The sequence below is a fragment of the Archocentrus centrarchus genome, chromosome 23, assembly GCF_007364275.1.
Source record: "Archocentrus centrarchus isolate MPI-CPG fArcCen1 chromosome 23, fArcCen1, whole genome shotgun sequence".
NCBI lineage: Eukaryota > Metazoa > Chordata > Actinopteri > Cichliformes > Cichlidae > Archocentrus > Archocentrus centrarchus.
In genome coordinates, this window is record NC_044368.1 from 16,149,201 (window position 1) to 16,171,689 (window position 22,489).

The following is a 22,489-nucleotide window of genomic DNA, read 5'->3' on the forward strand; positions in this document are numbered from 1 at the left end:
GATAGTTAGTTGTCTCGCGCATGCGTAGAGGTTCTGTTGCTGAAAGCTAGCTTCATTCGCCGAAAAACTCGGTCAGTTCCTCCCTGCTTTGAAGTGCTTGCATGCCTATATTTTAAATCAACGAGTTAGTTTCTTGAGCGCATACCTCTAGTGGCCTCATTATTTCACCATGTTACAGTTCTTGGTAAGTAATAATTCCATTATTATGTGACTTCTGTTGGAAAGCTAGCCGAGCTAATGTATTAGCATAATATTGACCGTGCAGCTAGTGCTACTAGTTAGCTAATGACTTAATTTAATTAAGAATAAACGTCGTTGTCATCCACAACAAACCTAAAAAGTTAACTTTGTCAGGGAAATGACTATGATGTGAAAAACTAAGTACATTCCCACTTCTATAGGTGTTATCAGCGTAAGTAGGTGGTAAGTAGTAGGCTAGGTGCTGCTAATCCTATGCACTTTATTAAATTAGCAGCAACTGTGAGTACCCCTTATAAAAGCAGAAATTCTGGCATTTCGCTGGTTTGGAGCGTTCACAATGCCGCAGTCTTCCAGCAAATGCACCCCAAGGTCAAACTCAGAGAAACTCAAGATGCCCAGGGGAGGGGAGATGATTTGGGCTTGTTTTGCAGTCACAGGACCTGCACATCTTGCAGTCATTGAGTCGACCATGAACTCCTCTATATACCAGAGAGTCAAATGTGAGGCCATCTGTCCCAACAGCTAAAGCTTGGCCAATAGTAGGTCATGTAAGAGGACAATGATCCCAAGCAGAGCTGCAAATCTACCACTGAATGGCTAAAAAAGAAAACAGTCAGGGTGCTGAAATGACTCAAAGTCCAGACCTCAACCTGATTGAAATGCTGTTGCAGGATCTTAGAGAGGTGTGCATACAGGCATACCAGCAAGTTTCAATGAAGTGATGCAACATTGTGAAGAAGAATATGCTAAAATTCCCCCCACAACAATGTGAGACTGATAAAATGATACAGAAAACAAGTTAGTGCTGCTAAAAGTGGTTCTATACACTACTGAATTTTGGGTTGTGCTTAGTTTTTCACAGCACTGTATAGTCCTGTAAAAACTTTTTTTTTCCACATGACTATTAGGTCAGCTTTTAATGATGTTTCTGCTTTTCTATCCAGGCTGGCTTCACCTTGGGAAATGTTGTGGGGATGTATCTCGCTCAAAACTATGAAGTAAGTTTCTTTTGTGTCTAATGAACTATGGATATGTGCAACTAATCATCATTGTCACTAGTTGGTACCAGACGTACCAGCCGTTTTAATCTTGTTCAGATTTTAAATGACAAGTACTGATAAAAAATTTTTAACAAAATGTTGTGCAGCCTCAACATTGGTGTAGAAAAACACCATAACTCTGTTAATATAGGCATGGCATTTTTGTATGGCCTGTTATTATTGTCAAAAGGCAAAAGAATGACACTGCAGATACAAGCAGTAGACATGAGCTTTCTCTGTAGGGTGGCTTAGAGACAGGGTGAGGGGCTCTTGAGCAGGAACCAGTTTAAGTGATGACTTCCTTGGTGAGGTGTTCCTTGGTGAACCTCCTACCAGGTCTAGGAATGCCTCTGTTTCTCCTGATGAACTGGTAGAGGTGGGGAGAGGGAGGTCTGGCCTTCTCTGCATAGGCCGCTTAAGTGGAAGCGGCTGATGGATGCTTGTATTGTGCTGTATTGTTATTGTTTTAGATTTTAACCTTTACTGAGTCATTGTAGAACAGCATGCATCATTCATAATACACCACACCACATTTTTCAAATGTCAGTTTCACATATTTCAATAATGTGAACATCTTTTGTAGTAATGCGTTTTGATATCACTTAACATTGGTTTAAGTGGGTTTTTTTGTTTGTTTTTTTCCTTTTTTGTCTGGAGAGGTGGTTAATTATTGAATAATGTGATTGATGGTTTCAGATGCTTTTGTTTACAGTTTTTGACATTGTCCATTATACTGTCCTCAGATTTGATTTGTTCATGTGTTTCTTAGTTTTAGACTAGTCGATTGGTCTAACCCCCCCCCCCCCCCCCCCCCCAATTTAGTCAACTAAGAAATTAGTTGCCAGGAACATCCCCATTATAAACCCCTTCTCAATGATTTAGTGAAGATGTCTGTGAGCTCCACTAGGTGCTGCTGGAGCCATTTATTTCTCCAGTGACTGATGTGTGCAATAACAGCTTTGTAAGGTCATTACCAACTCAGTCTTTATCCAAGTTTCAGTTATACAAACACGTACTGACTGAGCTAATACACATTTTTACATTCATGAGTATTTCTAGAATGTCTTATAAGATTTTTCCATGACAGCTTTCTTATTAGTGGGCACATGAACAAAGCTCACACAATCATCACACACTGCACAGATTTCCTCATGTTTTGTTACATTGGGTTTTTTCACCTCTTTCAGCTTGCAGGCTGAGCTCTTGCTCTTTGCAGCATTCCTTGTCTTACACACTTATCTCATTTCTGTCAGTTTGTAGACAGTTACCAAGATGACAGCCTACCCTGGCTGCAAGGATAGTTGAAGTTTGTCAGTAACTGGACTTTCTTTGTTTACATCTCCAATCATGTTTGCTGAGTACACTTTGCTGAAATCCTGGTAGTTCCAAAGGGATAAACCATTTTCTTACAGCTGTGCATTCAGTGCTGCTTAATATTTACATCAAGGACTGCAGTAACTCCACCTTTTAAGAAGGTTCTAATAGACAGCTATAATTTCAATTTAAAGCTGACAACAAAAACCTGAATGTTGTAACTTTAATTAAAAAATTTACATTTTATCAGTTGTTAGACTGTGCTAGTTTTAGTTGGGTGCCTCTTACAAACCACGAACTATACATTTATGAGACTGCATTATTAGTAATGTGTATCTTTCCTCTGTAGGTGCCCAACATAGCCAAGAAAATCGAAGCTTTTAAGAAGGATGTGGAAGCCAAGAAGAAGCCCCCAGAATGAGCAAAGCGCAACAATGTTGCAGGCGGGAATGGACTTTCTCTGCAGAAAAAAATATTTATTTTACTGGGTTATTTTGGTATCATGTGTACACACTTGATAAAATTGCTAATGTTAAATATGTATGAAAATATAAACAGTGCCTGGAACAGTATAGACATGTTCTCCTTGTAAGCTATTTTCTAAGGTAAATAGTGCAAAGGCTGGATTTAAAGAATGTTTTGACTAATGGATTTTTCATTCCAGTTTCATGGCATTGCTGGCTGGCCTTCTGTTAGGCACTCATGCCATTCAGTATCTCCCAAGAGATGTTTAGAGAGAGTTATTAAAGCAGCATGCTGCCACATTTGTCAACTGCCAAACTTTGTGTCATTCTTATACAAACATTCTTCTGAACCATTGAGCATATAATAAAGTTGCAGATAATCTCATGAAGCTTTTGTTTCATGAATTAAATTTTACTGGAACTTTAACATCCTGCTTTCTCTTGTAGCAAATACGCCAGCTGTCAGTCCAAGTGCATCCACTGGGTGTCGCCATTGGAAGGCAGTTAAAACTACAAAAAGCATTTCCTGACGAAAATGCACTGTAAATGCTGAAAGCTGAAAGATTGCAGCTAAAATGCCAAGAAATGCTTCAAACAGTTGAAACTTTATTTGCTGCATGAACATAAACAACTGAAGAAGACAAAAAAAAATGCAAAACAGCTGAAATTGTTAACAAAGGAGCTAAATTGAACTTGATTTCTCTGAACGGGGAGAAAAACAGCCTGAAACTTAAACTTGAACTGAAGACAAACCATCAAAATATTAAAAGAAATTTTAAAGTTCAATGTCTTGGCTTCATTTTAAAGTTTGAATGGTATAAGTTTATATAGTTTGCTTGTGAATGAAGGGGTTGGCCTTCCTCACGCCGGGCATCAAACACCACACACAGCTTACATTAAGTGAAGAAAAAGCCACGAACCGGTTACCTTACAATAATTTATTTATAGTGCAGCGTTCAGTGGAATTCATGTTAAGACAGTAGCCTTTCCAGTTTCTTTGGCAACTCACCAAATCGTCCTGGTTTAAAAAGCCCTTGCATTCACATGGTGAAGGTGTACTTTTAACATTTAAATACATTCAATAAATGTACATCAACTGTATACCATGCAGAAGCTCTTGGATCTTTGAATCATGCATTACAAATAAATACTCGCAGTCACTCGAGTGTACAAAATCCAATATGGACCCAAGAAACTTCTCAGTTGTGATTAAGACACAACCCAAAAATAAAAAAAAAGCACTGTGTACAAATTATGTGACATCACTTGACAATCAATCATGTGCCAGTATAGTGCAGATACTGTGCAGCAGGAGTGTGACATCGATACTTGAACCAAGCGTTAGGCGCTTTATTCCAGCAATAACAATAGTGGAAGCGTAATAATCACCTGCATAGAGACATTTTCCTTCTTCAAAAGGCAGAATTTGCTTTAAAAAGCCTCTAGTACAGCAATAGCTCAGTGGAAGTTGATAGTTTTGGTAAAGTCAATGGAATAAAATATTAATTTGTAATAATGACTTTGTGGCAGTGATGCAGGAGCACAAAGAAATTACACTACGGAGCTCCATGCATTTGAGCCCTTTAAATAAATCAATAATAATAATAAAAAGGGAGCTTTGAGTAGCAGAGCTACTCTGTGGAGATGAGGTGGACGATCATTCGGATGATGCTGGAGCCACGGGGGCAGCTGCACAGGTCCATGCTTGGGTTCCTGATTTTATCCTCCAGAAGCCGGTCCAGCTCCCAGCGCAGCTCCTTCACAAGCTCAGCCACCTGGAGACAACACAAACATGGACAGGAACTTGGTGTATTTTTAAGTTTGTTCCTTCAACAACATAAATAACATTTAAACACATCAAAGACTAAAATGAACATGTTTTTAATTAATGCTGCCATATTTTAAAGAGCTCCATGAAAGGCCTCTGCACCTGCAATGCACACTGATGTACAGTAACCTTTCAACTTCAATTTAATTTTGGGAAAGAGGACAAAGGGAGGGAGAAACAACGTGAGCTGGGGAAATTATTAGGCCAAAACACTCAGTGCATTGTGAGTGGGCAAGGACTGCATTCAGGTCATTGTTCTCCCTCAGACACCTACAGACTTTGACACCCAAGACTCTTGTTCTGAAGTCTGCTGGTTGGTAGACAGAGTTCAAACCGGAAGTTGATGATTAAAAATCAGACTCTGTCTGACCTGATGTGAAGCAGCAGCAAATCGGATCCATCCATCATCCAGGGAAACGAGAAAGTCCCCTTTGTGCAGCTCGACGTTGACCTGTCCGCATCCAAACAGCACCAGTGCGTAAACAGACACCATGCTGCAGTCCCTGATGAAGACACGGCTCGTTTTCACCTTCTCGTGGTAAACAAGGTAGGGGCTGGCATAGTGGCGAACCTGTAATACAAATAACAGATGCAACCGGCATGTTTCTCCTACTAGCGGCTTCTTTCAGGGTGCATCTTTTTTAATCTCACCATATAGTTGACAGATGAGGGGTGGATGTGGACGTAGCCGTCGTTTTTGATCATGAAGCGGAGCTCGTTGGCTTTGGGTTGCATCATCATCGCTCCCTTGCAGGTCTTCTTGTAATTCCCCTGAGGAGCTCGTACCTGGAAAACATCCTGTGTGAATGTTTCATACTACAATTTGGTTTTCTGTTCGTTACTCTAATGACAGAGAGGGGGAATATGCACCTGGACCACATTGGGATAGAGGGCAGCACACAGCATGGCGGATATCAACCGGATGTTTTTGGAGTTGAGGTTTGCCTGAGATGCAAAATATCAGATTTTTGGGACATTATTTTCTCTAAGATTAAACTGTGAATCTTTGTGTGTGTGTGTGAGATTTTTTTTTTCTTTTTTTCACCTCAGGGCCAGTAGCCTCCAGGACCCCATCAGTACCCTTGGAGGACATGTGCTCAATAATCCTGGCCCTCAGTCCCTCCTTGATAAAGCCAATATCAGACAGCAGCTCAGCAAACTGCCTCTTCAGGCTGGCGATCTCCTGCCAAGGTCACAGGGTCACAAGGTATTTTTCATATAAAACACACTGCTCGGTTGTTTGAATCTGAAGCTACGCTAAAGCTTTGATTTATAAAGCTCTTCCACTGTATGCAGATTTAAAGGCAACCAAAGAATCAGAATTGTAGAAGACCACTGACTGCTTTGGACAGTGCTGCCTCACCTGCAAACCACGCCATGACAGGAAGTTCTCTCTGCAGTAGCTGAAGCCAGCACAGTAGCCATGCTTTGCAGCAGACCAAAATCCCTGTAAGATAAAAAGAATCCATCAATAAATATATATATATATATATTCATAAGCTTTGTCAGAGTATAAACTGTATCTTTGAATTATCACAATAGCCAAGTGCAGTAGGGACCTTATATGCCTGTAACAAAGCTAGATGGTCACTATTAGCCAGGGCAAACGCTCGTTTCCTCTCAGTGGCTTCCTCTCGCTTATCCCATGGAGACACCTGGAAGCAGATCAGATTTTCATTTCCACAGAATAAAACACTTGTCTTAAAAAAAATCATTATGTGGGTTCCTATCTGTTAAAAATAAACACAAAAGATGAAGTAGCTCATCGCTGTACTGTGTACTAGATTTGTGATATTAATGAGACTAAATGAGACTGTGCTGCAGATGAACTACACATATGGTCTCTCAACAGAAGCTAGCGCCTTCTTACAAATGGGGATTTGAAGGCCAGACTGGCAGCGATGGTGAGTGCTGGGTCAAGGCATCGGAAGATGGCGCCAAACAGCATGAGCTTTCCGATGCGCACGTCAACGGGCAGGCAGGCTAGGTGGTAGCCCAGCGGGGTCAGCCTCTCATCTGCCATCAGAGCTCCCAAGTCCTGAAGGCGCTGCTTGGCTGCATCCAAGCTTCCCATCGGCGGGGGCTCGATGAGCCGAGAGAAGACCGACTCCAGCATCTGCTCCGCAAACACATCCAGGATCTTGATTCTGTTAAAAGGAAGGTTCGATATAAGTGTTTTGTATAACGTTTTTTTGGGGAATTTCTCCAAATCAAATGCTATTTGCATGTTACAGAAAAAGCTATGTGGCAAAAAACAGACGGATCTACCGGAGACAGAGCTGCTCTAGAGGCACTCTCTGGATCTCAGGCAGCTGCTGCTCAGCCAGCTGGTGTTTAAAGCAGTGGCTGGTGAAGAGGTGGAAGCAGACCCCCGAGGCCACGCGACCTGCTCGACCCTTTCTCTGCAGTGCGTTGGCTCGAGAAATCCACGTGTCCTCCAGGCTCTCCATGCTTTTGGATGCATCATACCTGAAAATACACCCAAGGAACACAGATGAGGATTTGTGCACAAACCAGTGCATCTTAATGTGTCAAAATTATTTTAGTATGTTTGCATAAGTCATTTAAAAAAAAAATAGTATGATTCACAGCTTGAAAGTATCAAAAGTTAGGATTTAGAGCCAACATAATAAAAGGTTACCTTTTCTCCTTCATCTTGCCGGAGTCAATGACGTATACCACGTCATCAATGGTCACCGAGGTCTCAGCGATGTTGGTGGAGATGATGATCTTTGTGACACCATCTGGAGGATGGCTAAAAACTGCCTCCTGCTCCTCATTGGATAAGGTTGAGTGGAGTGGGTACACAACACACCTGGTGGGGGGGATGATATACACTCACAGTTAGTAAGTGTTCAAATCCCAAGCTTAAAAACCACTCACGAGAGTTCACTTACTTAGCTAATAATACCATATTTCTTTTTTCTTTTTTTTAAGGAATGAAACAAAATGTGTTTTTAAGCTTCATTTCATACACATGATTAGTAACAATAAAAATATTTAGTGTTGCGATAAAACACCCAGACCTGGATGCGCCCCTGTTGTTGAACTTTCTGTTGCACTGGAGCTGCTCGTAGAGCATCTTGATCTCAGCGAGGCCCGGCAAAAACACCAGCACTGCACCTGCAGGCACAAACCACAACATGCACGCTTCGCTTCACATTTTATCCCAATCCAGGTCAGTACAGAGATTTACTTGTATATTTTAATATCCTAAAAGAATGGGCCATTTGATTACTTCATATACTGCTGTGTAACGTAATTATAACAATTATAATTATATGTTGTAAATCCAATTGTGCAAAATAATGTGTTTTTTAAAGGGTTAAAACTAAAAATGAAAATGTAGTGCAGTGGAAGTAGAAATTAGGCTATCATACATTAAGTTACTTTCCATGCTCTGATCTTGTCTCAATAATCAACAGTAATCTAACAGGCACTTGAGTGAATTTGTCAAATATGGTGACAATGAATGAGTGTTACTGTAGTTTCAGTGTTTACAATGGAAGGTAACGATGTAAGTGCAGAATGGTCTCTGCTGCCAGTTAGCAAACAGTAGGTCTTGCACTGCATCTGCATTTGTGCTCCTAAAATACATTTTACATCTAACTTGTATCCAACATAAGTGACATGCTCACACTACTAGGCCTTTCATGCCATCAGCATTCCTCCACGTATATGTACAGTGTTGTCCTTGACAAAGAGAACCTCCAGAGAGATTTACAGACCAGCTATAAAGCTCGCTGCTAACCAGGAGCAGGAGTAAAGTCAAAATTTTGGTTGTTTCTGTACAGATTCTAATAACGTGGCAAACTTTGACTGGACTTGTAAAACAAGTAAAAGCAGGTGAATGCTCTCCAAGAAAACATTAACAAATTATCACTTTATTGCTATATTTTTGGAGAGGACCCAGATTTTTTTTTTTTTTTTTTTGCCATGTCATTGTCTTGTCAGAAATAGCTTTCCATTTTCTTCATCATTTTCAGAGCAAAAGGTTCATTATTTCCTAGTCAACTGCTTCTTCTTGATAAGTTATACTGCTTGGCAGTCAGCGTTTCTGTGCTAATTAAACCTACTTGGATTAAACATACGATGGTGTTTCTTACCTGGTGGGTAGTTGTGTTTTCCTTCTACTATCCACTCCAGCAGGCTTTCCACCAGGTCCATGTTGATCTTGTCCAGGTCCATTGCAGCCATGGTCTTGAGCACAGACTTCTTAGTATCTGCATCAGCGACACAAAATGTGATAATTACACACTGGTAGGCAACTGGGGGTTTATTGATCAAAACCAAAAGTGAATTACTTTTCATCTCACCTTTGTATCTGATTGTGAGATACTGCAGGCTGAGCTGCTGGTCTGGGATCTCATCTTTGACAAAGTCTTTCTTGCAGAATGACATGAAGTTCCAGACATCATCACCTAAATCATCCACCACGCACCTCGGGTCCCCTTTGGTTTGGCCACATGTGGAAGACTGATGCTGTTTCCCTGAGCGCATGTAAGGGCTACCATCCTCAATGATGTAACTAGAAAAATACAGCACAGTACACAGACAGTTGTGCTATTACCCAAAGTGTAAAGACAGTCTTTGGTTTACTTAAATGGTGTAGGATGTATTTACCCAGTTTTAGCAATAGCATCTTCAAGAAAAAACTGGTCAACAGGGAATGTGCGCCCTGTAAGAAACATACATTTATTAGAAGGAGCAAAATGTGGGGAATAAAGGTGCAAGCAGAATATGTCAGTTCTATTGATGGATTACCTGGTATGTGGACAGTAGGACAGTTGTAGAAATACTCAGAGATGAGGTTTGCATTAAGAGTGGCACTCATGAGAATAATCTTCAGGTCTGGCCTTTGTACCATCAAGTCTTTGAGCACCAGCAGCAGGAAGTCACTGAAAATAACAGATTAAGAGACCAGAAACAAAGAAGAAGCTTTGAAATATTTTTTTCCTGGTCCAAAGGTCCACAATATTAAAGTACAAGCTTGATTACACTGCAGGGCTTTCTGTGCAGTGCTTTTCTGTCTCACCTCTCCTCTGTTCGCTCATGCACCTCATCCACGATGACATGTGTGACTCCTTTGAGGTCTGCATCGCCCTCCAGTCTCCTCAGCAACACGCCTGTGGTGCAGTACAGCAGTCTGGTAGCTGAAGTCTGATAAAAGGAGTATTGGGAGAATATATTAGTATAAAAACAGTGACTCAGAATGCTGTATTCTAGATGTTTTTGTTGCATGTATCCATACCCTGACACTCTCCAGGCGGATTTGGTAGCCCACAGAGTTTCCCAGACACTCGGCGCGCTCTTGCGCCACTCTCTGAGCCACGGACATGGCAGAAATGCGGCGTGGCTGAGTGCAGATGATGTTGGCTACCTGCTCTGTGGAGCTGCTCAAAGAGGCATCCAGAATGAACTGAGGAATCTGAGTGGTCTTACCACACCTGCAGAATGGTCACAATAGTAAAAAAAATAAAATAATAATCATGTTTAGGAACAGGCAGTGAGCACAGGCATGTTTAGTGTCTTTTTCTGAAGGTGACATTTTATGCTTATGTCCAACTCTGTCTATGTTTATTTTATAATGGACCTTGATGCAGCTCCTCTATTCACCCACTCTCTGAAATAAGTCATTTTAGCTCCCTGCCCACTTGCTTTTAGCCAGCTTTCTTCTGACTGGCTTCCCCTCAAAAACAAAAGATTTTAACAGCAGGTGTCTGCCCAAGATGACATATTAGAAATATCCTCTCATTGGAATCATACTGAACCATCCATCCATCCTTGACCACTTTCATACAGAACCAAGAGGCGTGTGAAGCCTGAGCTTCTGGTTTATGAGGATTACCTGTACATACAGTGATCTCAATATTTGAAACTTTGGCTATGTTTAATATAAGGATCCACCATTCTAACAGTAGATATGACAGAAGGAAAAGCACACTAGGTCCCTTTTATAATCATTCAATTTTTATATATCTGATGTAATTTTGTATACAAGCTAAAACCCTTCATATATCTGCACATCATATTTGAATTGTTCCAAAAATAGTAAAAAAAAAAAAAAAAGGCACAAACAAAGATTCAGTATTATTGTCACTATTATTGTTAGCATTTTAATCTTCAAGTCATGGTAATACTTTTTGACCTACCCAGTCATTCCACTGATCACCAGCACCTGACACTGGTCCAACACATCTAGAATGTTCTCTTTTTCTTGCCAAGCTGGAAGCGTCTTCCTCTGTTCAAGCATAGAGCTATAGTGTCTGGAGGACTGGTTTGTCAGAAGAACCAAAAAGAATCAACATATTAAAAAGGGCTGCATTTGTATTTTACATTCAGATTTATTTATTTTTTGTCAGAGCCACCTGTTTCCTCTGGAACTCTTGGCGCAGCTTGCTGTTTTCTCGCAGCACATTGCCCATCTTCTGATTGTGCCTTTTCACCATCATCTTCCTGAGATTGACATAACTCGCGTTCTCGACTGGAACGGCCTGATCCTCCTCATCCTCGTCTCTGTCATCCGTCTCCTCTGCATCAACAGCTTCATTTATTAAATTAAAAAAAAAAAAAAATTAGTGAGCAAAATTAAATACAGCAAAAACAAGAAATAAAAAAAGACAAAATTAATAACATGAATTTAAGTTTCTATTTGACTCACTCTCTATGGTCCTCTGATTATTAGATGTAGGAGTCCTCTTGCTGTTTGTATGATTACTACTGCTGGTGCTGGTACTCCTGCTCTCCTCAGAGGCACTGCTCCTTGCACTCTTACTCTTTGCTATGGCAAGAGAAGGTGGAGGAACGACAACAGGAGGCGGGGTGCTATATTTGTGATGACGTACAGCCAATAGTTTTCTCATAGTATTTTCATCCTCACATAAATTTATCAGGGTGTAAACAATAGGCTCGCTGCTCTTTGCTGCAGCCAACGCTTCTCCAAATAGCCTCTCAGTCACGCTGAGCCTCCCTGCAGCCCCAAGAGACTCATCATTGGTACTGAAGGCAACTACTGGTGCTTGAAAAGGATAACGGTTCCCTTTGGGGAAACGAACCTCCAGTTCATACTCAGGAGGAGAATAGCTGCTGATACCAGGCTGGCCTGGGCCCTTCAGGTCTGAAGAACCAGCCATAGACCTGTCTTTTGTGGGAAGTCTGTGTTTGAACCTGCATTTGTCTCCAAAGCGGCAGCCGTGACCTTTCATGTAAAATCTGCAAACTTCACGGAGGTTTTCAGCTCCTCCACCAGCCCCTCCTCCATTCTTGCCAGAACTGCCTGAGAGGAACGAGAGGTCCAGGGTCACTGTCCAGACAGCATTGGCAATGCGCTCGCTGAAGCGCTCACCATAAATGGCAGCTAGTGCCAGGGCTTCTTCCTCTCTTTGGCTCATACACTCATCCATAGGCACCTCCTCTAGGCCATCAGGGGAAAGTGCTTTCTGACCATAGCACTCACTGAAAACCTGTTGGAGAAGCTGTTCCAAAGTTGCCCCGAACTCTCCTCCACCTGACTCCAGTGCCTGTTTGCTACGCTCCCTGTCAAAACCATACCTAAACAGGGGAAATATGAGAAAGTGAGGGGTTAGAAGATAAATATATTTACACACAAGTTGGTTTCCTGAGAGCACAGACTCATCACAACTGATCTCACAGGCTATGGGCTGGAAATACCTACAAAATAACATTTGAAATAATCACCTGCAGAGCTTTCCTATGGCAAATAAGGAAATAATAGGTTCAGGGGTGGGCTGTTCATCCTCAGATTCTGGGCCAAATGCCGGGCTCTCTGCCTTCTCCACAGGCTCATCGTTCGTGGCCCAAAACTGGCCTTCCTCACGGTAATCCAATTCATCAAATTCCCCTTCCTCCTCCTCTTCTATCCTGGAATAATCTGAACCAGAATCACTGAGAAACAAACAGAGGGTGGTATGAGTTAATTTTCTAGCTTTCTAATTAGGCATTTTAAACAAGCATGTACTTACTCATATAGTTCATCAAAGTCCTGAGTCCGTAGTTCCCTCAGGAACTCCTTGAGCTGTTCTTGGTTCTCATTACTCATGAAGATCTTCTGAAAGGGCATGTTGCTCGCCTCTGGTTTGATGCCATCGCTGACCTTTGCATACATCCTGGGACTCACCAAGGATCTTGGAAGAGCCTCAACACTGATTTTCACATCCCGTTTCCCATCTCTGTCTTGATCCCTAGCTCCCTTTTCTCCTCGACCCCCATCCCTGCCACCGGCACGGCCGCCACCTCCTCGCCCTTTACCGGTTCTGCAGACAGAACAAGAAAGCTTAGGTTAACGACAGAAAATCAGCAGAAACTAAGCATTCTAGTCTAAATAGTTCTTTACTATGTGTTAACACCTGCTGGAGCAAGAGGGGCCAAAAGCGAGGCTGAAATCTTCACCGTCATCCCAGCGAGTGGCTCCTCCTTTCCGATTTCCACCTACTACACCTCGTCCTCCTCCTCCTCTTGGTTTGTTAAATCTCCCACCTCCTCTGTTAGGCTTCCCACCTCTTCTCCTTGCACTCATGTCTCTACCAAAGCACACATGAACAGCTTCATTACAAAAAGACCAGTCAAACTATCAGTACCAAGACATCTGGACTGTTAAAATATAACACACACATACACATACACAGCTGTCAAAATACACTTACTCTCAATCAGCGTCCTTTCATAGCCGCAAACAATCTATGAAGAGAGACATTAAAAATCATGATCTGAATAAATCTTTCCAGTCTTGGGAGAATCCAAAAATCCTAGATAGGAGAGGGAGAGAGAGCTGCTGGTTGCGGACACGGGAAGAGCAGACAGCTACGACTGTCCACCCTCTGCAGAGCACAGTCCCACATCGCTGTGGGCTGGATGGCTGTGGCACTTCAACTCAAGTGCGAGCAATGAGATGGTGGCTGACACACAGCGCTGGTGGCTGCAATTATGCAATCAAACTTAACATGCAGACTAACAACCCAGCCAGGGCGATGACCGATTAACCCCACGGCTAGGGGGCTAGGCCATAGGCAAAGTACAAAAGAGCAGGACATATCAGGAATGTTGTGAAAGGAAGGTGATGCACGTTAGTCAGCCACAAGTATGAGGAGGCAGCTAGCTAAGAAGCTAACAGCTAGCAAGCGCACTGTTCACTTTTAACGTAACAAGCTAAGTGAAAGAAGCCCCCCCTCCGCAAGTCAATTCAGTGGGTCTGAATGCTTTAAAATGCCGGAAAATATAGAGACATATTGTAGGAGTTAAAAGTGCGCAATAAATTGAAAAACGAAACTTTTAATACAAAATATGAACAAACCTGAACCATCAGCTGCGGGCACCGGCAGCTTGCATTTCTTCCATTGGCCCAAACTCTTTGAGTTCAATGTTTCTTTTCCGGTTTACGTTTGCTGAAAACCGCAACAAGTTAGCAAACAGTATTTTTTAGGTCACTCGACAGCGTTGAAGTTTGTTTAGGTAAACTGTTTTTTTTTTTCTCTTAAAAAAAAAGATAATTTAATATACCTTTAAATCTTGAATGAGCCCTTAGAGATGTTAGTTCCGCAACCATGGTAACGGCGAATTGCGTCGACCTGCCATTAAAACACAGGACTCCCAGCTTACTTCCGGGATCGGCTATATTTAGGGCGACTAAAAGTGAACAGCTACAGCCACGAACTTTCTAATCAGCTGTCTGACTTTTCACATTGAAGAAGTTGGCCTATACACAGCGTTTGCTGTCGGCTCTGACAACCATCTGCCAGCTGGGGGAAGCTGTCACGGATGTCTGGTAGAGTGTGATTGTGAAGATCTGAGTTTTAACACCCAGCACAAACACACGCACACGCACAAATGCTGTTCTTATTTGGTGTGATTTTCATTTTCAGACAAGAACGAAGGAGATTCTTTGAACACCAATAATGGTGACTATCCTCTTCACTCTGCCACAGTTTGCATATTCTTGTGACAGCATAAGCACATGTGTATATGTTTACAGGGGAAGGACCTCTGAAAGGCTCCTACATTTTCCCAAACGGGGACAGATACGGTAAGAGACAGGCTGATGATGCAGCATTACATTTAAAAATGTTGGGAGGAAAAAAAAACCCACCTTATTCTTGAGACATGTTATGATAAACAAAGATCAAGCCATCTCGTCATGTTTGCATGTATGATAGGACTGACGGTGTTTCATGCAAGAAAGTGATATTTTGTGCCTTTTGTTTTGGTTTTGGTAAGGATTCCTATTTTTATGCCTTTAAATCAGACCAAAATGGGTAAATGTCAGCCAAAGGACATCAAAATGTATCTAATTCATTAAAATAGCAAAATTTTAATTGTTTTCCTTTCGGCTGCTCCCTTTTAGGGGTCGCCAAAGCAAATCATCTGCCTCCATTTTACCCTATTCCTGTCATCCTCCTCTGTCATACCAACCATCTACATGTCCTTCACTACATCCATGAACCTCCTCTGAGGTCTTCTTCTTCTCCTCCTGCCTGGGAGCTCCATTGTCAACATCCTTTGTCCAGTATATCCACGCTCCCTCCTCCGCACACTTCCAAACCTTGCCTCGCTAACTTTGTCTCCAAAACGCTCCACTTGAGAAGTCCCTCTCAATCCTGTCCATCCTGGTCACTCCCAGTAAAAATCTTCAGCTCGGCCTACTGTCTTTTTGTCAGTGCTGCCATCTCCAAACAAGTGTAAAACCAAGTTTAAAATAATAGATTTCAATGACAGAACTCATTCTTGATCAATGCCAGCATCACCTTGATCAAATGACATCTCCTTTGAGCATGAACTCTTTTATTATTGTTTTTTTTTTTTGACACAACAGAAAGATGTTTGAGAGCTGGAGCTAAACAGAATTTATCGCTCGGACTCCCAAGAGGACAAAAGAGTAGTTCATGCCTGTACATGTGTTCACTCAGCAGGGATGACAACAACAAGATTAAAGCAACACAGAAATGCTTCATTGCATCATATTCAAGATATAGTTTGCCTATGTTTTCCTTTGCATGAACAGGTGAATATAGGCATTTCCAGAATAAACTGATGGAGAAAAGTGCAGGAAATGTGTGTGATGTTTTAAAATTGCTGTGGCGGTGTCTTCAGACTGCTGTTTGATGCTCGAATGAGAAGCTCTGTTCTCCACAGAGGGAGAGTGCAGCAGATCTGCATGTGGAGCAACGGTGAGGAGCGGTGTTGGTAAACACACCTCAGCAAGCGGCATCATATATACTGGAGAGTGGCATGAGGACAAAGTATGTATTTACTGCTTCTAACATCAGTGGCTTAAGATTGCATGGAGGTTAGACATATAATATCTCTCTCTCCCAGATGCATGGCAGAGGGACCCTGCAGCATCCCTCTGGAGCACAATACAAAGGAGAATTCAAAGACAACATGTACCACGGCACAGGAACATACACCTTCCCAGATGGATCTGTGTATAAAGGTCACTTTCACAATAACAGGTAAAAAAAAAAAAGTGTCACTTTTTAGTGTTTTTTTGAAAACAAATGATCAGATTATTATTAAAGACACTGATCATATGAGAGTTTTTATCTCGACACAAAGATGTCATTTGGCAACTGACCGAACATGAAGTCCCAGTCCACACAAACCCAATACAATCTTTAAAGCAGCTGATGATCAGTATATAGGAGATGAGAAAAATGCAGAAATCTGATTCTGTGTTTGGTCCCAATCTGCTGCTAAATCTGTTTGACACTGCTGGAACTGCAGCTGCTTTTAAACAGAGCAGAAAATTGATCTGTCACATTTGTACTTGTATAATTTCTATGTTCTTTATAGATCTTTATCATCTGTTCATGTGATCATTTCTCTGATGCGGTGCTCACTTAATCCATCATGCGCTGAAGACGACGTACATTTTTACACGAGCACACACAGAGCACGAAGCAGAAAGTAGCCATTTTATCTCCGACTGGGGCTTCAGGTTTTGTCATGCCAGCAAACACAAAGAAAGCCTGGCTATGTTGAACTTCCTAGAAGGGACACTGGACCTAAACTGTATCCAGACCTGATGGGAGTTTTTCAGTGTTGCCTTATTTTTATATGAGAAATACCCACAGGATTAAAATGTATGACAGTTCTAATCTCATTTATGGTACTGGCTCACAGATAGTTACAGTATTGTGTAAAAGTACTCGATGTCTTTTTTTTTTTCTTCTTTAGTTCTATATGTTCTGCTTGCACACATGAAATAGAAGCTTTTAGCTGTTTTAACTGGTGTGTTCCAGGTTGGAGGGAGATGGGTCCTTCATCAGTGCGGACGGACTGGTTTGGACGGGGGAGTTCCACAGCAAAGCAGCGCTTGCACTCAAACTGCAACACAAACTTTAGGCAAAGCAAATAAAATGCATTTACTACTGCGGATATCAAAACCCCCACTTTTTTCTGTATTTTGTGCATGTGAAAACAATCTTTTAGTCACTCAAGTTTCTTAAAGGCAAGTTCACATAAATTCTTTAACGCGACAATACTGTGTCTTGACTTTTTTTTATGAGGGTGAAGGACAAGTGCAGGGCAATTTTATTATCACTGCACCACCATCCAATCCCAGAGGGGCTTTTGTCCCCCTCCATAACAGCTGTACCCAAACTGCTGGAACATTGGCCTAGGGAACACTGACTGTGTGGTCATTTTGACCTTCAGTGTGTGTAGACACAGCTCTATGTGTGAACTAGCTTTCTGCCCCATGTGCCCCCCCACCCTCACCCCACCTCAGACACACACACAACTCACCCAGTGAATTCAAAATTAGTCGACAAACAAACGCAAGTGTTCCACATTGTTTAATAAGCAACTCTGATATTGAAATCTGTCACTCTGTCGTATAATGCCTCTACAGACGTGTAATTGCACATACCCCTGAACAGCTTCGGTGTCGAGTATTTACTGGATCTAGATTATGCAGCTATGGAAATGTGAGTAACAAAAACACATACACCGTAGTAGCATCCATACAGTGCTAAACACTTCTGCCAAAATATTATCCCAGATACAGTAAACAGCAATTTCCATAGATTGTACGGTTTTCAGGTAGAAAATAACAATTTTGTATTGCAAATCTGCAGTGGGGGATTTGAATGCAAATGGCAAAAATAAAACATTAAAACAGGAGATGGCACTCAAATTTGGCACAAGACACAAAAAAATACATCTGAACTTGAAGTGCGACCGACACTCACGATGAGCTATTGTATTTCGTGATGATGTACAGCTTATGCAGTAAATGTTTAGTGCTTCGGGTGTGTATGTGTGTATATTCCTCAGTACAGGTAGTGAGCCAGAGAATGGCGAGGAAGCTTTTAAAACATTTGTCATATATTATCTCCACAACCTGAGAATCTATAAAGTATATAATATTATCTTTAGAGATATCGCCTTCCTGAAGAAGAAAACATAAATAGAATCCTGTGTGACGCACAACACTGTGACTTTGAGAGGAAAAATAGGTTTGTCACCGGGCTGGAAAGACAAAGGTAACCATTTAAAATGCCACATTAACACGTGAACACAGAACAGAACAGTGGTCATGCACATTTCTACAAGACTGAGCGTCGAGCTTATTCTTCTATACAGAGATAATACATTACGTTTCGAGCAATTAAGTAACAATCTGAAACAAGCAAGAATTGTACAAAAAGAGCTGACCATCCTTTTTGTCCTCGGTGCTTGTTCATGTGCTTAAGTGGAGACATTTCCAGGAATCAGAACTCTCAACTCCGGAGCCTCGTTTAGGTAGTCGCAGCTAAAGGAAGTTGTAATGAACTAGAAAAACAGCACCATTTTTTGTGACAGCTGTGTTATTTCAAGCAAGGGTGGCAAAGCCGCCACTGGTGTGGCTCATGTGTTGTGCTGTTGTTGAGTTTCGGCGGCTAGAAGTGGGGCGTCAACAGAACTGCTGCTGTTCTGATCGTCCCTTGGGTTCGATTAACTCCAGATGGCTCCATGGAAAAGCTCAGGGAAGCAAGAAGGGGCAGTCCAGCAGATGTACATATCCCAAAACAACAAATTAGTTTCACTCTAGAGGTCTTTACTCTTAAATAAAATAAATAAATAAATTACTGTTTTTGGAAACACTTCAGATGAAACAGAAAATTGTGCTTTGGTTGTGCCACACACACCCAGGGGTGCAACCAGGCCAGTCAGCCAGCGAAGTTTGCCTGTTTCTTGTAAACCTAGTGGAGTTTTTACCAGAGGTTTAATCATTTACGAATGTGTTTCAGGTGAGTATTTATCACTTTGCATTGATGGCACAGTAATTCAAACAGTGGGCAAATTTTGACAAGTTAAAAAGTCACTGAAAATAAACAGAAATCAAATAAAAATCAGGTGGAAGTTTTGAAATTTTAGAAAACAGAACAAAAAAAAAAAAAAAAAAGACAATTTTGGACACATTTATTTAATTTCCAATTAAATTACATTTTGATGATTAATTTACTAAAAATAAATACTTTTTTTTCAGAATGTTTAAGTTGAGCCGGGCATCAACCAACCAAAAGCTACAATGTTGTCTTATGATGCACTTCAAATGACAGCTCCTTCATTTGCACTGTGTATAGAGAAATGGAAAAGGAAAATATGTAGTTGGAAAATAAATGGATACAGTAGCAGTCAAACGTTTGGACACACTTGTGTCCAAACATTTGACTGCTACTGTAAATAAACACATTCAAAAATGAATGGAGAAATAGACAAATATGAGAAAACATGAGTAAATAAATGCTGTAACAAACAAGACAGAAATACCAATTTGTCACATTTTCTAAATTTATTATTGCCTACATTTTGGTGCAGTTAACAGAATATTTATTAACTGAGTCACTTATTTTATTTTTTATTTATTTATTTAGTTTTAGTATTTAGTTTTGATCTTCCATATAAAAACTGCAAAAACATTATGGCTCAGTCACATTAGAGTAAAACTAGGATGGCAACCTTGTTGCAACTAGGAAAAATTAGTGTTGCTCTGAATTTTTTCAACTTTGGCAACCAATTGCAAGTAGCTGTGGTGACCAGATGGTCAGCTGAGTGTGTGTGTGTGGGGGGGGAGGGGGATCTGTGCGACCGCTTCCAATCGTAAGGTGATCGCACAGGTCGTCTAGTGGGAGGCAACCTGTTTCTAAAATTGTGCTCCAACTGCAATCACGCTCAGTCTGGTGAATGTTTGCAAATAATTGCAGACTAATTTAGAAATGCAGACAGATTACCAACAAGTTGCAAACCATCTGAGTTGAGGACTTAACTCAACTGGCTTTCAACTGGTTGTATTCTGGTTATATTCCTCTATAAAAGCAAGGTTACCAAACACCTATGCCATTGTGCAGTTAAATCGTCATCCCACAGCAACTGCTTCCCTATTTGTGGTGGAATTTCTGAATTTCTGTTTCAGATCTAGGACATTCTGGCTGGACTGTGAATGTTAGTTTTGTGTCTGTAGACGGCAAAAGATTTGCAATTTTCACTGATTTATCACAGCTAACTGCTGTACTACCACAAACAGACTGCATGTAATTGCCAACTCAGCCCCATTCAATTGCAGACTGATAGCAGAATGACTCAATCCCATTGCTGTTTCATCACCGTCTTTGTCTTGGCACACCAAAGTCACTTTGAAGATGTCAACTGACCAAATGGTTGCAGACCTGTCCCCCATCTTTTGAAGGAACCATTTCAAAGGCAATAAGTTCACTGCACACGGTCACAATAATTTTGGTCACGCTGCAGCGTCCAACCTGTAGTGTGACTGTAGCATTACAGGTTCATTCGAAGTGTTTCCAACAGTACTATAATATCAAAGTATTTTGTTAAATGTACGTCTAATTAGCTTCCCTGACCTCTTCTATGGAACGGTCATAAACTCACCTCAAGTATATCGAAACAAAACCTGGAGGACATCAGTGATTATAGGTTTGACTTTGCTTGTTATGGAGTTAAGATATTTGGAATATATATATTCTTTATATAAGGTCAATTTTCTACTTAAAAATAAGAAACAGTATTTTTAAGACAAAACTTTTTGTTTTTTTAACTCCACAAACATCATCACTTCAGATCTCCCTCTTCTTTTTTTTAAGATTTCCTTCTTCACACAAAGACTTTTAACATCCACAAAACAAACCCAAACACTAATAGCTGGTATATTTCTCTCTATTTTTTGGTGCCTTCAGAGCAAAGAGCTCCCATTTCTACATTTGGACTGTCATAACCCTGTGGCTTGCCTTTTATAGAAAATATATAACAAAAATGCTTAAACCCATCACCGACAATCAGCAGTCCCTTTACCTACAGTAGGCTCTGTGTTTAAAAAACAAAAAAAAACAATCATTTATCACATAATGTTTAAAACACACACACAGATATAAATAAATAGGAAAACATCACTGAGGAATCAGAAGAGCACCGACAGGTTAAAAAAAGGGACAAAGTGTATAAATGACATTTCTGTTGTGTAACATGTAGGGGTGGTGGCAGTATAACTGGCCAAAACAGTCTCCTGCTACAGCGATACCAGATGCTTCTTATAACTGCTACCTCTGTTCTTGGCGGTCATGCGTGTTCATAGTAGTTATAGGCACATGTCAGTGTGTGGCACTCGTTGTGTGTTGCTCATTAACTTTGCTCCATTTTAGGATTCATCTTTGATGCTCTGTCGGTTCGTTTCTCGCTGCACGACCTAGACGGTGACTTTCCAACAGCCAGCTCTTCTTCCTTCCCACAGTACTGCTCAGGATAACCTCCATTTTTACATCACAAACACGCCCTGAAAGCACTCCCAACAGGCTCACATGTGACCTTTGCACTGTTACATCCACCCCCAATCCCTCACACCCCTCTCCCTCCCCGTGCATTATGGATTCTGCAGCAGCCCCTCCCACTGGATCGGCTGTGAGAAGACCTCTCTCTCCAGCCACATCTCGTAGCTGTAGTGGAAGTCCTCCGGCAGCTCCACGCGCTGGCCCAGCACGCTCTGCAGGCAGTTGTCTACGGGCGTGAAATCTCCATTCTTGTTCTTGTCGTAGCGGCGGCTGTTGAACTTCTCGATGCTCTCCCGCAGGGCACACTCCTCCGCCTGGAAGTCCCACGGCCGTGCGTCGATATCTGGGATGTTCACACAAATGCATTTTACCTTCTTTTTGTTTGTCTGTTCGCTGTTTTGTTTGTTTCTTTCCCTCTCTCTAACACTCAGAGTGACAGATCACTTGCTCCCCCCTGAGGGATGGTGAGCCTGAAAAGTAACCCCCATCCTTGTTGCCATAGCAACACAATCCAGTTTGCCATTGGCTGCTGGAGTACTATACTTCATTCACACACAAACATATATGAGGATACAGGAATCATGCAACCAGCTGCATAAACACCCACGTACACGCAGTAATTATGCTGAACTTACATGTTTCAGAGCCTGGGGTAAATGTATTCATTATGCTGCAGTCTCTGCTCTGTTCATCAGCTCTGGCTGAGGGTAGAGGACGACTGCTGGGGTTAATTAGTTCCATGACTGCTTCATTTAGGAAGATCTAAAAGGTTAAACTGAGTAGTGACAAATAAGGGCCAGAATGTATTCTGAGCAGCACTGCAGGATATTCATAATTTAATCTGAAACTCCACTCTATGAGACT

The 22,489-nt window shown here is 41.4% G+C and overlaps 4 protein-coding genes across 6 annotated transcripts in view; 2 read left to right on the forward strand and 2 right to left on the reverse strand.

The window, feature by feature from the left end:
• Positions 1-27: 27 nt before the first annotated feature.
• On the forward strand, positions 28-3,805 carry stmp1 (short transmembrane mitochondrial protein 1). The gene is made up of 3 exons (XM_030720114.1): positions 28-184; positions 1,146-1,199; positions 2,905-3,805. The coding sequence occupies exons 1-3, from the start codon at positions 170-172 to the stop codon at positions 2,974-2,976; spliced, it is 141 nt and encodes a 46-aa protein (XP_030575974.1). The 5' UTR covers positions 28-169; the 3' UTR covers positions 2,977-3,805.
• On the reverse strand, positions 3,696-14,473 carry dhx57 (DEAH (Asp-Glu-Ala-Asp/His) box polypeptide 57). Of its 3 annotated transcripts, XM_030720110.1 has the most exons (26): positions 14,364-14,473; positions 14,158-14,248; positions 13,511-13,544; positions 13,214-13,387; positions 12,830-13,120; positions 12,546-12,752; positions 11,509-12,398; positions 11,216-11,391; positions 11,000-11,121; positions 10,099-10,294; positions 9,883-10,007; positions 9,612-9,745; positions 9,471-9,525; positions 9,164-9,375; positions 8,954-9,070; positions 7,874-7,970; positions 7,489-7,662; positions 7,116-7,316; positions 6,718-6,994; positions 6,407-6,502; positions 6,211-6,294; positions 5,893-6,030; positions 5,718-5,792; positions 5,499-5,633; positions 5,218-5,418; positions 3,696-4,794 (listed from the first exon to the last, which is right to left on the reverse strand). In XM_030720110.1, the coding sequence occupies exons 4-26, from the start codon at positions 13,381-13,383 to the stop codon at positions 4,651-4,653; spliced, it is 4,317 nt and encodes a 1,438-aa protein (XP_030575970.1). In that variant the 5' UTR covers positions 13,384-13,387; positions 13,511-13,544; positions 14,158-14,248; positions 14,364-14,473; the 3' UTR covers positions 3,696-4,650. The 3 variants fall into 3 exon arrangements, with proteins under 3 accessions (XP_030575970.1, XP_030575972.1, XP_030575971.1); XM_030720112.1 differs by lacking the exon at positions 13,511-13,544; XM_030720111.1 differs by lacking the exons at positions 13,511-13,544; positions 14,364-14,473 and having other exon boundaries at positions 14,158-14,357.
• Positions 14,315-17,332, forward strand: morn2 (MORN repeat containing 2). The gene is made up of 6 exons (XM_030720113.1): positions 14,315-14,628; positions 14,726-14,761; positions 14,836-14,886; positions 15,993-16,099; positions 16,176-16,312; positions 17,102-17,332. The coding sequence occupies exons 1-6, from the start codon at positions 14,622-14,624 to the stop codon at positions 17,202-17,204; spliced, it is 441 nt and encodes a 146-aa protein (XP_030575973.1). The 5' UTR covers positions 14,315-14,621; the 3' UTR covers positions 17,205-17,332.
• A 2,579-nt stretch (positions 17,333-19,911) lies between these two features.
• The window catches only part of strip2 (striatin interacting protein 2), a 30,826-nt gene continuing 28,248 nt past the window's right edge, over positions 19,912-22,489 (reverse strand). The window contains exon 22 of the mRNA XM_030720167.1: positions 19,912-21,968. Coding sequence (XP_030576027.1) covers positions 21,718-21,968 — 251 coding nt within the window. The 3' untranslated portion in view covers positions 19,912-21,717. The remainder of the gene's footprint in view (positions 21,969-22,489) is intronic.